We start from the raw sequence: 12,963 nt of genomic DNA on the forward strand, positions 1-12,963 counted from the left end.
GTGTGTGTGTGAGTGTGTGTGTGAGTGTGTGTGTGAGTGTGTGTGTGAGTGTGTGAGAGTGCGTGTGTGTGAGTGTGTGTGTGAGTGTGAGTGTGTGTGTGTGTGTGTGTGTGTGTGTGTGTATGTGATATACCAGGTTTTGAGTACAGGGCCTTATTCACTGAGCTATAGCCCCAGACACAGGCCTTTCATTTAAGAAAGCTGTACTTACCTGCCCTTAGAGGCATTGCAGGTGTGGCTGCTGTGTCACGTGTGTCAGTCGGTGGCTGAAAAGACAGAGGATATGTCTATGCTCAGCGTTCTGACCTGTGAACATCTGAATAATTAATAGCCTAACGCCCCCTAAAAAAAGTTAGCCTGAGATGACCAGCAGTCCAGTACCACACAGGCATTAGGTGTGGGTGGGGCAGACCATAGCCTAAATGACCCCTTCCTGGTGCCGTAATGCACCCGCAGGCCATTACTCTCTTGAAACCACTCCTGAGATGACCCCACACACTCAGAGAACCCGGGCGCCACTAAGAGGATCAAGTCAGTGGTGAAGAAGTGAAAAGAAAGAGAAACAGAAGGATGTATGTTGCAAATAATTTTAAGAAGCACACTTCCTCCTTTGCCCTGGGCGTGCTCCTAGCTTAACTCTAAGGTCATCCTCCCACCAGCCCACACTCCACCAGCCAGCTACCTACCTTTTCCTCCAGGCTAGCTTTGCCAAGAGCTATCAGCCACCCCTCTTCTCTCTTTCTCCTGCCCACCTTAGTTCCTCAGAAGAAAAACAATAGACAACTTTATTATTTTAGAACTATCCAGATAGCACAGTTGCTGGGCACAGAATCCCCTGCCTAATTTATCAGCTAACCTATAGCAGCTGGTTTATATCAGCTGGCCTCCGCAACCCGTTCTAGCTATCCCAAGATCTTACATGGTCGTTTGTGCCTCTCAGTCCAAAGCCTGGCTGAAAAGCTCCCTCCTCTTTCTGTGTGTCTGCTCTTCCTCCTCCTGGTAGGCAGAAGCCCCACCTTTTCCCTTTTACCCAGCAATTCTGCCTTCTTTGTTGACCAAATCAAGGACTGAGTAGGGAAACAACACCTCCCCCTGCAATAAAGAGAGAGACAGAACTGGAGACTTGAGGGTAGTGAAGAACAACCTGCTGTTAGTAGCAGGTGATAGCACCTGGGACCACAGAGGGGTCCTGACCTGTGGTGTCACCAGGGGCCACGTCTGGGTCTGTGGCCCTGTAGCAGCTAGGGTCTGTTACCACCAAAGCCCAGGCAGATGTCCCTGGTCTGGGCTGCAGCCTGAGGACATGTTGATGTCTGAGAGCCGTGCAGTACTTGCCCCACTCCTCACCTGGGTGTCATGAGGGAGCTGGCCCATCAGGCATGAGAGCTGTCCCTGCCCCTCACCAGCTGTAGCACTCAGGAGAATGGGCCCTAACCCTTACCTAGGCAGCAGAGTAGACCTAACCCTGGTGGTAGGGGCACCAGTGAGCCAGCCCTGAGGGAGTGCGAGCAGGAGGGCTGGTAAGCTGACCACTCAGTTCCTCTCAGGCCCACATCAGGGATTTGAATTGGCCCACCCCGACATCTACCCTATCGATGAAATGTTGGAATACATGAAGGGGCCAGTCCTACAGTTCCAAAACTACAGGATCGCCATGATACAGGGCAACAACAGGATATCTAAGAGGTGTTCCAGTAAGGAATTGCTCCAGTAAGTATTGCTAGAATAGCAGAAGCCAGAGGCCTTGAACCAGACCAGTGAGTCTTTGTAGTGAACATTTGCAAGCAAAGACGTGTAGACAAAAGTGTATACTGCGGGACATACTATAGCTTCAACGATGCGGGTTTTTTTCTCCATTGAAGGAGAGGTTACAAGAGCGGAGGGTGATTATAAGGGGAGAGGGAGATGTATGAAATTGGGGTGCGTGAAGTGAAATTCGCAAAGAACTAATAAAAAGTAAAAAATAAATAAATAAATAAGGTGCTGTACTTGAATATTGATCCAGACACTATTAAATAAATTTGGGGACTTCCCACCATTAAGGCAGATTGGTTAAATGTTCATCTAGAACCATTGTGTAATATGGGCAGTGTCTTCATATAAACTCCTAACTAGTATCTAGATGAAAGTGTTACTAGCTAGGTGTGGTGATGTCCATCTTTAATCTCGGGTTCAGGAGGCAGAAGTAGGCAGATTTCTGTGGATGTGAGGCCAGTCTGGTTTATATAACTAGTTACAGTCCAGTCCTGCCAGAGGAACGTAGTAATGAAAACTGTCTTTAAATGAAGAAGAAAAAAAATCTCTTCCAGTTCAATGTCAATTAAATAATTGGTTTTGTTGTTGTTGCTCTCGTTTGTGAGTGTGTGTGTGTGTGTGTGTGTGTGTGTGTGTTTCTAATTATAGCAGTGGATTTATATAGTTTGTGTTTGTTTGGTTTTGATTTGGGTTCTCTCTTTCTCTCTCTCTCTTTTTAGATTTATTCATTATTATATATAAGTACACTGTAGCTGTCTTCAGACACACCAGAAGAGGGCATCAGATCTCATTACAGATGGTTGTGAGCCACCATGTGATTGCTGGGAATTGAACTCAGGACCTCTGGGAGAGCAGCCAGTGCTCTTAACCTCTGAGCCATCTCTCCAGCCCTGGTTTGGGTTCTTATACAGCTCAAACTGGTCTTGAATTCTCTAGGAAGCTCAGAATATCCTTGAACTTTTGATGGTCTTGCCTTTACCTCCCCAGTGCTAGGATTGGAGATATGTGTCACTATACCTGATCAGTTTTAGTGGTACTGGGGATGGAGTCCAGGGCTTCGTGCAGTCTCTCTACCAACAGAGCCTTTTCCTCAGCCCTCAGAATTCTTCTTTTAGGTTCCCTTTTGCTCAAGAAAAGATATTTGTTAAACAGTTGGCCAGTGTGGTCCATGCTATAATTAAGGAAGCCAGCAGAGATAAATGAGCCCCAATTGGAACAAAAAGTATGACCTCACTAAAAATGAGTTCCAAGGAACCGAACCAGGGGTAATAGGCTTATACTTCTCGGAACTTGCTTTTCACCCCTTTCCACAAGTATTTTCTGTTAGTCACCAAATTATGAAGACACTTTATTCTCTCTAGACTCCAGTAGAAGTCCTTGTGCCAGGAGAGGACATTCCAGCCTCTGTGTGCTAAAGCTGGTAAATACTGACCATCCGGAAGTTTAAGTATGTGAGGCTTCGCACCAGGGATGTAGAAGTGTCTTTGGATGAAAGTCACATCAGCAGTATGATAGTGGGGAGAGGCTGGCAAGTAGCATCACCCCGGGATTCTGAGGCACACATCCTTATGTGAGAGCTCTTTGTTGGTCAGACTGCATGTGCTGAAAACAGGCATGCATTTTTTAAAGTTGTAAATTTATGGAGATTGTAGATAATATCTTTCCTCCCAGAAAATGAATACTTCCTTTGTACAGTTTGCTTGACACAGGACAACAATGAAGCTTATCAAAGAAAAGTCCTAAGAGATTCCTTACGTTTAAAACCCACCAAGGACTTTTCAGAGTTAGTAAAGTCTGCTTTGAAAATCACCTCTAAGCAGCATGTGGTGGGGCCTCAGCTTTTGGAAGGGAGGGGCAAGAGGATTGGGAATCCGAGGTCAGTGTCAACTACATATCTTGTTTAAGGCTATTCTGGACTAAATGAGATCCCTGTCTCAGAATAGTAAAAAAAGCCAGCAAGGTTAGTATCCGTAAGGACTCTTGCACCTTGCACCAAGCCTGGTGACTTCTACATGGCTCCTGTACACACACACACACACACACACACACACACACACACACACACACACACTTAAACATACAAACAAATCGAACAACAAACTTACTTCTATTTTAAATGAATCATTAGGCCAGGCTCACATCAGAAGTGAGGAAATAGAGATGAGAGAACAAAACACAGTTGCATACAGTTGCACTTTGCAGGGTTTGCGGTTGCCTCAGACTATTGCTGCCATCTGTTTTTCTCCCAGCAACCTGCATAGCACATCCTGAAACCACAAAAGCTCGCCAGCAGGGAGGAAGCATCCAGCGTCATCCCAGCCTCCTTTCTCTACATCTTGCAACAAAGGTGTGTGATGTCTTCGGCACCAGAGACCTCATATCTTTTAAAACTACAAATAACTCTCTACGTAATCATTGTCTAAGGTGTATTACAGTAGGAGAAGTATGCATAGGATTAAATATGAAAAAAGATCGTGGAAAATAAAAAATGTCCTCCCTCCCTCTCCTTCCTTCCTCCCTCCCTCCCTTCCTCCCTCCCTCCCTCCTTCCCTCCCTCCTTCCCTCCCTCCCTCTCCTTCCTTCCTTCCTTCCTTCCTTCCTTCCTTCCTTCCTTCCTTCCTTCCTTCCTTCCCCTGGTCCTTGCTGTATGAACCAGGCAGGCCTAAAAATAGGTGGTTTTGTTTGTTTATTGGGTTGGTTTCTCATGTTTACTTATAACAAATATTCTCCATTTTCCTCTGGCCGGAAGTTCTCTGAGAGATGCTGAAGGGTTCTCTAATGAGCCCAAATATTGCAAACATTGCGCTGGTAGGGCCTGCCCTCCTCTTTTCCCTCTTCCTTGCTAAGCCATTAGATTTAGCCAGCCCCCAAGATCTAGTCCCTTATTTGGCCACTTCCTTATGCCTGACCAAAAGTCTAGGGTCCAATTATCAAAACACCAGGGTCCAGAAATCAAAATTCATTATTCGGCTACATTAGTTAACCTGTCCAGTCAAGACTTCCCCACTGACCCTAGTATATACTTCCCTTTTCCCCCTAAAACCCACTCCTACAAAAGCACCTTCTGCTGTCTTTGTCTGATTCAGAGGCAAATCCCCTCCCCACTCTATCCTGCTTGTCCCTCCAGGGTAATAAATCTCCTTTGTGCTCAGAATTTGGTGACTGGATCTGTTCTGTGCTGACTCCTAGGTTCCTTTAGATGCCATCAGCCTCAGCCAGCCAGAGACTAGAATCATCTGACTCACCCTTCTGGCAAAATGACTCCACAGATAGCCCAGGTTTTAGTGTGACCATTAAACCTTCCTGTGACATTATCAGTCTTGTCGACCCTCCTCTGGATAGATGCATGGCGCTTGGCACCAGTGGTGTGGTTGGTTGAGGTTTGTAGAGGTTCAGGAACTTGCTGGGGTCCTTCCTCATGTTGAGACTGCACCTGCTTCCTCAAGGTCCAGGGTGAATGAAAATAGTTTTTTGAAATAGTGAAATGATGATTTTTGTTTTCTTGCTCAGTTTATTGTAATGTTGTTCTTCTAGGGTTTTGAGCCCAGAATCTTTCATATGCTAGACAAGCACTCCAGCTCTGAATTGTACCCCTAGTCTGATTTTTTTCTTTTGTGTGTGTGCGTGGGGTGGGGGGTAGTTGAGACTGCATCTTTCTCTGTTGTTCAGGCAGCCTCAAGCTCTGTTTTATTTTATTTTATCCTCAACCTCTCTATTCTCCTACACCAATCTCCTAAATCCTTTGATTACAGGCTTGTGCCACCACAGCTGGCCCTGATTGCAAGAATCCAGTTTAATTCCCAGCATCCACACAGCAGTTCATAATTCTTGATGACAGTAGTTTCTGAGGATCCAGTGCCCTCTTCTGGCCTCCTCAAGTACCAAATACACACAGTGCACATAGTACATGCAAGCAAAACAGTCAGACATGCTAAACAAAATGAAAAACAAAAAAATCCCTGCTGCCCACACCTTTAATCACAGTACTCAGGAGGCAGAGGTAGGTAGATTGTTGTGAATTCTAGGATATCCTGGTCTATAGAGGGAGTTCCAGGCCAGCCAGTGAGGCTACATAGTGAGACTCATAGTCTAAATAAATAAATCTTTTATAAATAAATAGAATAGAATACCTTGGTGTTTTTAAACTATCTTAAATTTAAGATATTTTAAATTCAAGTAAGAAAGTCAGATTAAATTTCAGATTTGAAAAATGTGTTCAGTCAGCATTCTGAGTCAAGATTAGGCAACAGTCACTCTAGACAGTTCTATCAGTATATTGAGAATTTGTTTCTTGAAAGTGCTACACATACTTTAAAAATAAAATCCCTGATATATCTGTGTCCCTCTTACACAAGCTTTTGAAATATTCACCCATCCCTCTACATAGCTGAACTTATGTGCCTGTCAAGCATTTCTCTAAAATAAATCAAAGTATAAAAAGAAGACAGAGATGGAAAGAATACAGCTGCATGGGTACAGAGGTTGGCCCTACCCGGTATATTTAGAGCAAGTATTTGTAGCAAATGTGATATATACTCGCCTATGCCGATCAAGTGTAACTAGGGTTTTTTGGTTTGTTTACTTGCTTGCTTGTTTTTGTTTCTTTTCTTTTCTTTCTGTTTTTGTAGTTGCTGTTGTTGTTTTGAGACAGGGTCTCTCTATGTACATCAGGCTGGCCTCAAACTTATGAAGATCCCCCTGCTTCTGCCTCCCTAGTGCTGGGACTAGTGTATGCCACTGCCTCCAGTTAACCAGGTATTTTAACTTAGAAGTAACACCAGCTGAGTAACTCTGTACTGCTACACCAGACACCAAGCTTATCATCAAGCCAGCAATGACTTTAGAATTCTGATTAAAATTTCTAATAAATTTTCTTCGTTTGCCTCCTCCTCTTCCTCCTCCTCCTCCTCCTCCCCCTCCTCCTCCTCCTCTTCTTCTTCCTCCTCCTCCTCCTCCTCCTCTTCCTCCTCCTCCTCCTCCTCCTCCTCCTCTCCTCCTCCTCCTCCTCCTCCTCCTCCTCCTCCTCCTCCTCCTCCTCCTCCTCCTCCTCCTCCTCCTCCTCTTCTTCTTCTTCTTCTTCTTCTTCTTCTTCTTCTTCTTCTTCTTCTTCTTCTTCTTCTTCTTCTTCTTGACAAACTCTCATATATCTCATGCTGGCCTTGCCTGTAGCCAAGGCTGACCTTGGATTTCTGACCCTTCTGCACCCCTTGTGCTGAGATTGTAATTGGTACCACAATGCTAGGTTCCAAGTGAATTTGGGATAGATAAGCAGACAGACAGACAGACAGATATACAGATATAGACATAAAGATATAGACATAGAAATAAATAGATATGTCAATGGGTTTGCCACCAGTTTAATCATTAACTGTAAATTGCATTTGCTGCCATCTTGGGGATTCACAGAACCATTACAAGTGCTTTTTTCTTTCTGTTCTCTGCCTTCCTTCCCCAAAAGTTTTCACTATGTATTCCAGGCTGACCCCCAAAATCTCAGATCTCCTTTGGGTCAGCTCCATGAGTTCTACAATTTTTTTTAACAGCTACACTTTAATTAAATCAGGACTTGTGGGTGCTGAGTCAATATTAGTGGCATAGTTATTAAAATAAATGTGGGGCTGTAGTGTAGCTTCACTGACACAGGAAATATTTTACATAAGAGATGCCTACAACCAATTCTAAACACTTCAAGAAGTAAATATGGGTCCAGAAGACATTGTCTCACCATAGAGATGTTTAAGGTCCTTTCTGCCGGTGATGGAGGCACTCACCTTTAATTCCAGCACTTGGGAGCTAGAGGCAGGCAGATCTCTGAGTTTGAGGACTAGTTCTGGTCTACAGAGATGAGTTCTAGGATGGCCAGGGCTACATGGAGAAACCCTGCCTTGAAAGACTTAAAAAAGAAGAAGAGGAGAAGGAGGAGAAAGAAGAAGAGAAAGAAAGAAAGAAAGAAAGAAAGAAAGAAAGAAAGAAAGAAAGGAAGGAAGGAAGACAGGATATGCGATGGTTTTGTATATTCTTAGTAATTGATGGGAGGGCCCAGCCCACCATGGGTGGGCCACCCCTGGGCTGATGGTCTTAGGTTCTATAAGAAAGTAGGGGAGGAAGCCAGTAAGCAGCATTCCTCCATGGCCTCTGCATCAGCTCTTGCCTTAAAGTCTAGACCCTGTCTGAGTTCCTGTCCTGACTTCCTTTGATGACAAACAGTGATCCAGAAGTGTAAACCAAATAAACCCTTTCCTCCTCACCTTGCTTTTTAGTATATGGTTTCATCACAGCAATAGAAACCCTGTCGTAGGCAATCTTTTCTAGGGATCTGTAAAGTTAAGAAATTTCATTCCTTTTAAACCACATGGGCGAATTTCATACTTTTAAACCTAGCACTGGGAAGGCAGAGGTAGGTGGGTCTCTGTGAATTCCAGGCCAGCCTGGTCTACAGAGTGAGTTCCAGAACAGAACAGTCAGGGCTACAAAGAGAGATCCTGTCTCAAAAATCCAATAGGTGAATATTTTCTAAAATGAAGGAAATAAAATTGAACACAATTCCTGAAACTTGGTTGAATACTGATTTATAGAAAGAAACCTCCCTTAAACACATGTTGGGGTTTGAGGATGTAGCTCAGTGGCTTTTGCTCGGAAGATGGTGGGCTTGATTCAGCACATATCCTCCAAAATCACACAGTTGAAAGAGATGTGAAAATGTGGATGTGAGCTAGATCATAATTAATATCAGGAAATAATTGTAAGCTTTCTTGGATATGACCATTTTTTGGATAAGACTGTTGTCTTTTGAATATGAAGGGAAAGTCCTTATTCTCAGAAAACACAAACTGATTCATTTAGGAGATGATTATAGTTTACTTTTAACCAACCAACCAACCAAAACAACCCACAAACTGCCTCATGAAGCAGCATGCAGAGGCAGGAGGATCCTCACAAATTTGAGATTAACACTGCTTAAATTCCTTCCAAGGGCGAGACAGAAACACTGTGTACCCCTCCTCTTAGGGCCCCAATAATAAACTGAGGACAACTCCACCAAAGTTCACCAGGTAGGGACCAATGAATTTATTAGGTTTGCCTGAGGTGCAATGGGACAGGGTTAAGGAGAATCACATGGGTAAATCTAAAGCACTCACACTGGAAAGGCTGTACCTGTCAGGGATGATGGCTACACAGATGGAGCCATTTCCCTTCCTGTATCCTCTAATCCCTCTCTCAAGATCCACAGGCTACATACAATTAGGGCAGAATTACATCTCAACTGTTTCATTCAACATTTTGGGGGGAGTGGGTGGATACTCAGATAAAGGTTCAGGCCCAGGTGGTAGCAGGTTGGCTTGAAGGATAGTCTTGCACTACACCACCCAAAGCTACATAGTGAGACCTTGTCTCAAAAAGCCAACAAGCAAAACAAAGCAAAGAAAGAAAAACACCAGATATCTGTAAATACACGCATATAAAGCAAACATGTCAAAAACATTAATCTCCTGAAGTGGCAGGTCTGTCTCTCTATGTCTGTCTATCTTTCTATCCATCTAGATATCTATTGTGAGCATCTGGTGAGTTGGTGGCTGCGTATGTGCCACGGCTCAAATGTGGAGGTCAGAAGACCACTTGAAGGAGTTGGTTCCACTGTGTAGTTTCTGGCTGTCTTGGAGCTTGCTCTGTAGACCAGGTGGAACTCAGAGATCCACCTGCCTTTGCTTTCTGAGTTCTTGGATGAAAGGCATGTTCATCCTGGCTCTAACTCTGCTCTTAAATGCCAGGACTAAAGGTTTGCACTACTGTGCTCAGCTTTGGAAACTGTATCCAATAATATCTTTTTTAGGTTCTCTACAAATATACAGAGATGGATTTCAGGTAGTCAGGTTTTTTAATAATGCTGACCAATTTCATTGAGGAGCCTTAAATATCTGCATCCAGCAGCAACCTGTAGGAAATACCTTATTTATGTAGACTTTATAGGGGAAAGGTCTCTGAGTTTAGCAGATCAATGAAGGTACTAGATAGGAAATGAGGAATAATGTGTTCTTGTCCTCTGGTAAGAGCATCTTGTGATCTAACAGGTATAGTGGTATGCTGATAGCCCCATTATTCTACAAGGGGACTCAGAAGAATGATGAGGTCAAGCTGCATGAGTTTCTTGTCTCAAAAACAAATATGAAGGCCAGGAGGACTCAACAGGTAGAGGTGACTGCCATCAAGCCTGGCGACCTGAGTTTCATCCCAGGGACATTTATATTGAAAGGAGAGATCAGATTTCCATGGGTTGGCTTCTATTCTTGAGCTGAGGCACATGTGTACATACATGTACATTGAACACACAAAAACAAATAATGTAAAAAATTAAAATAGACAAAGCCTAATGGGTGGGGGAGGCACAGGCCTTTATTCCTAGCACTTGGGAAGCAGAGGTCGGTAGATCTCTCTGAGTTTGAGGCCAACCTGGACTACGCAGGGACAGTCTCAAAACCAAAACCAAAACCAAAACAACAACAAACCAAAACATGAAACAACAACAAAAGCCAACTCCCCCGAAAAACATGCAACACAATACATAGAAATAACATGAACCAGCCTGCCTCCATTTTAGACTTGAAAGCCATCTTATAGTAAAGACAGACCACTCCTGCTTATGACTGAATCTCTGTTTCTCAAGGATTGGGCTATGCCTCACCTATCATCCTAACTACTAATGGTTCTATACGGCCTATTCCAGGAAACAGCAGCCACACCTTTGTTTCAGGGTGTTGTTCTGATCACCTTGCAGCCACACCTTTATTTCAAAAGTATATTGTGATCACCTGTTGCTCCGACCACCTTGTTCCAATCACCTTGCAAGCATGGCTTTGCTTCAGATTGTAATGAACAACTTGTTATGCTTATGTTCGGCTTCCGTAGCCTCCCCAATTTGCCTGCAAAATCCTCCATTTGGCAATCTTCTACTCCTGGACTATAAAATGGTGTATCTTCCCCACATCCAAGGCTGATCTCTCGAACCCAGCCCTTAGAGACAGCCTGTGTGCATGGATTTTAAAAAAGCTTGTTTTAATTAATTTGGTCATGATTTGGGTTAGTGGTCTTTCTGCTTGTATCTGTGGCATTAACAGCATCCTCTAGATGTTTTGATGAATACGCACACAGATGCACACATATATACATACATAAGCTATTTTATATTCTGCACTTTTTGGGCTTAATTTCGTGGATATCTTTAGAGTTATATATTTATCTTGTGTATGTCTATGCGTTTGTGAGTGCAGAAGTTTACATGCCATAGTGCATGTGTGGAGGTTAAAGAACAACTTTCTGGAGTCAGTTCTATCCTGTCAACTCATCGAATGCTAGTAGGATCAAACTCAGGCTTTTAGGACATCACAGCAAGCACCTCCATTCTTCGAACCACCCTGACTCATTGTGGATATTTTTATAAGTCAGTTACATCAGCAACAGTTTAAAAAATTGACTCTCCATTGTAAAAGACTTCTGAAATATTCAGACCTCCATTATCAAATGTTGCAGTGACTCCTAATATATGTACATGTGATTCACGCGACTGTTTGCTTAAAAGGTGAAATAGAAAGTTCATAGGCCCTTGTCGTCCTGGAGCCTTACAGGACTCGAACTCACAGAGATCCACCCTGCCTCTGTCCCCAGGGTGCTGTGATTTAAGGCCTAAGCCAAAAGAGAGGGTTTTTTTTTTTTTTTTTTTTTTTTTTAATTAAATCTCAGCTGCTGTTGTTATTCTTATCTTTAGGTAAGGAAACAGAGACAGAGAGAATGCAAATTGCCCAGGTTACTCTAGTGAGGTGAGAAGTCTGGGTACAAAGCAACATTTCGTACTATCCGTACTATCACCGCAATTTTGCAGACAAGAAACCATAGTGAGACGCTAAACTAAAATCCCGGGTCTGGTAGTGAACGGTGACAGCAAAAGTTAATACGAACTAGATTTGTTCCTCTCACCCCCAAGAAAAGAAAGTGTACAGAATGCCTTAGTAGACTCCTTATCCCCTAAACACGAGAGGTATTCACTAGCTCTCAACGCTGTTCCCTAAAATGGTCAGTTTGCCTGTACTGAGCGGATTGGCAGTCAGGCTTCAACGGGGAGGAGCCTGGCTCTGCAACTCAGTAATTAAATTCCAAGAAGCGCGGGAGCTCCCAGGCCAATCGGCTGGATCTTTCCGGCCGTCCTCAGAAATCTGGACAGCGGCGTCATCAGTTCCGGGCCGTGACGTTAGCTCACGCGCTGAGCCCGCCCCCTGGGATCGCTCTGCGCTTGTGCACCTCCAATAATCCGGGAGTTGAGCCTCAGCCCCGCCCATTGTCCCGGAAGTGAATACGGAAGCGACTCACACCCCCTCAGCCGGCTGGGGCGCAGCCATTTTAATTCATATCTGAGTGGGCGGTGGCGATTTTTGCGGCGGCTCTGGCTCCGAGGGACAAGGGGTAGCGTTACTGGTTTTGGTGGGGTTGTTTTTAGTTTAAAATTTTCCTTTCTAGCTTCCCATTGCCGGCCCGTGTGTACGTTGTAATCCTCTGAGGCCATGTCAGGAGACGCAGCCGCGGAGCAGGTGAGGAACGGGAGCGGTGGGGCCTCGTGGCGACTTCTCTCTCTGGCCTGTGGGTGCGAACACTCCAGCCCTGTTCGCGTGAGGAAGGGCCCTGGGGATCTAGTGAATCCCGGGGTCGGAAGCACAGCTCCTGAGGTCTCCCAGATTTTGACTTTTCTGTGGCGTTCACACGAAGTATTTGACTTAGACAATAGCTGAGACGTTGCTTCGCCCTGTTCGTTGCACTTTCTTCGGTCGGGACGGTTTATTTCATACCATTTTAGTGTTCCGGTAGTACCGGATTATTTTAACGTATATCTGCGTTGGCAATATTTCTCTCCTCTGCGCCCCAGTCTGCTGTCCCCAGAAATAAAAACTAAACCAATCTGGAAAATTCGGCCCCCGAGAGAGCGAAGGTTAAAAGTAGCAGTCCAGAAGTAGAGCATGGCTCTTCCGAGCTTTGGTGGAATTTTGCTTTCTTTCTCTCTCGTCAAGGAAAACGTTGTTTTTGCTTTTACGAGCACGCAAACATTGCAGAATTTGGTAAATTGAAAACTGGAAATGTGCTTTAGTCACTGTAGGTACCATCTGTTTGGATGGTAGATATGAATGATATCTAAGTATTTTACAAATTGGATTTTTAGATATGAGA

The 12,963-nt window shown here is 44.2% G+C and overlaps 1 protein-coding gene and 1 non-coding gene across 2 annotated transcripts in view; both read left to right on the plus strand.

The window, feature by feature from the left end:
• The first annotated feature begins 210 nt into the window (after positions 1–210).
• On the plus strand, positions 211–340 carry LOC120102051 (small nucleolar RNA SNORA17). The gene has a single exon (XR_005503086.1). It is a non-coding gene; the product is annotated as a small nucleolar RNA SNORA17 (small nucleolar RNA).
• An 11,828-nt stretch (positions 341–12,168) lies between these two features.
• Positions 12,169–12,963, plus strand: part of Cstf3 (cleavage stimulation factor subunit 3) — a 71,249-nt gene continuing 70,454 nt past the window's right edge. The window contains exon 1 of the mRNA NM_001077672.1: positions 12,169–12,332. Within this exon, the coding sequence (NP_001071140.1) occupies positions 12,306–12,332 (27 nt within the window). The 5' untranslated portion in view covers positions 12,169–12,305. The remainder of the gene's footprint in view (positions 12,333–12,963) is intronic.

This window comes from Rattus norvegicus, chromosome 3 (assembly GCF_036323735.1).
Source record: "Rattus norvegicus strain BN/NHsdMcwi chromosome 3, GRCr8, whole genome shotgun sequence".
NCBI classification, from domain to species: domain Eukaryota; kingdom Metazoa; phylum Chordata; class Mammalia; order Rodentia; family Muridae; genus Rattus; species Rattus norvegicus.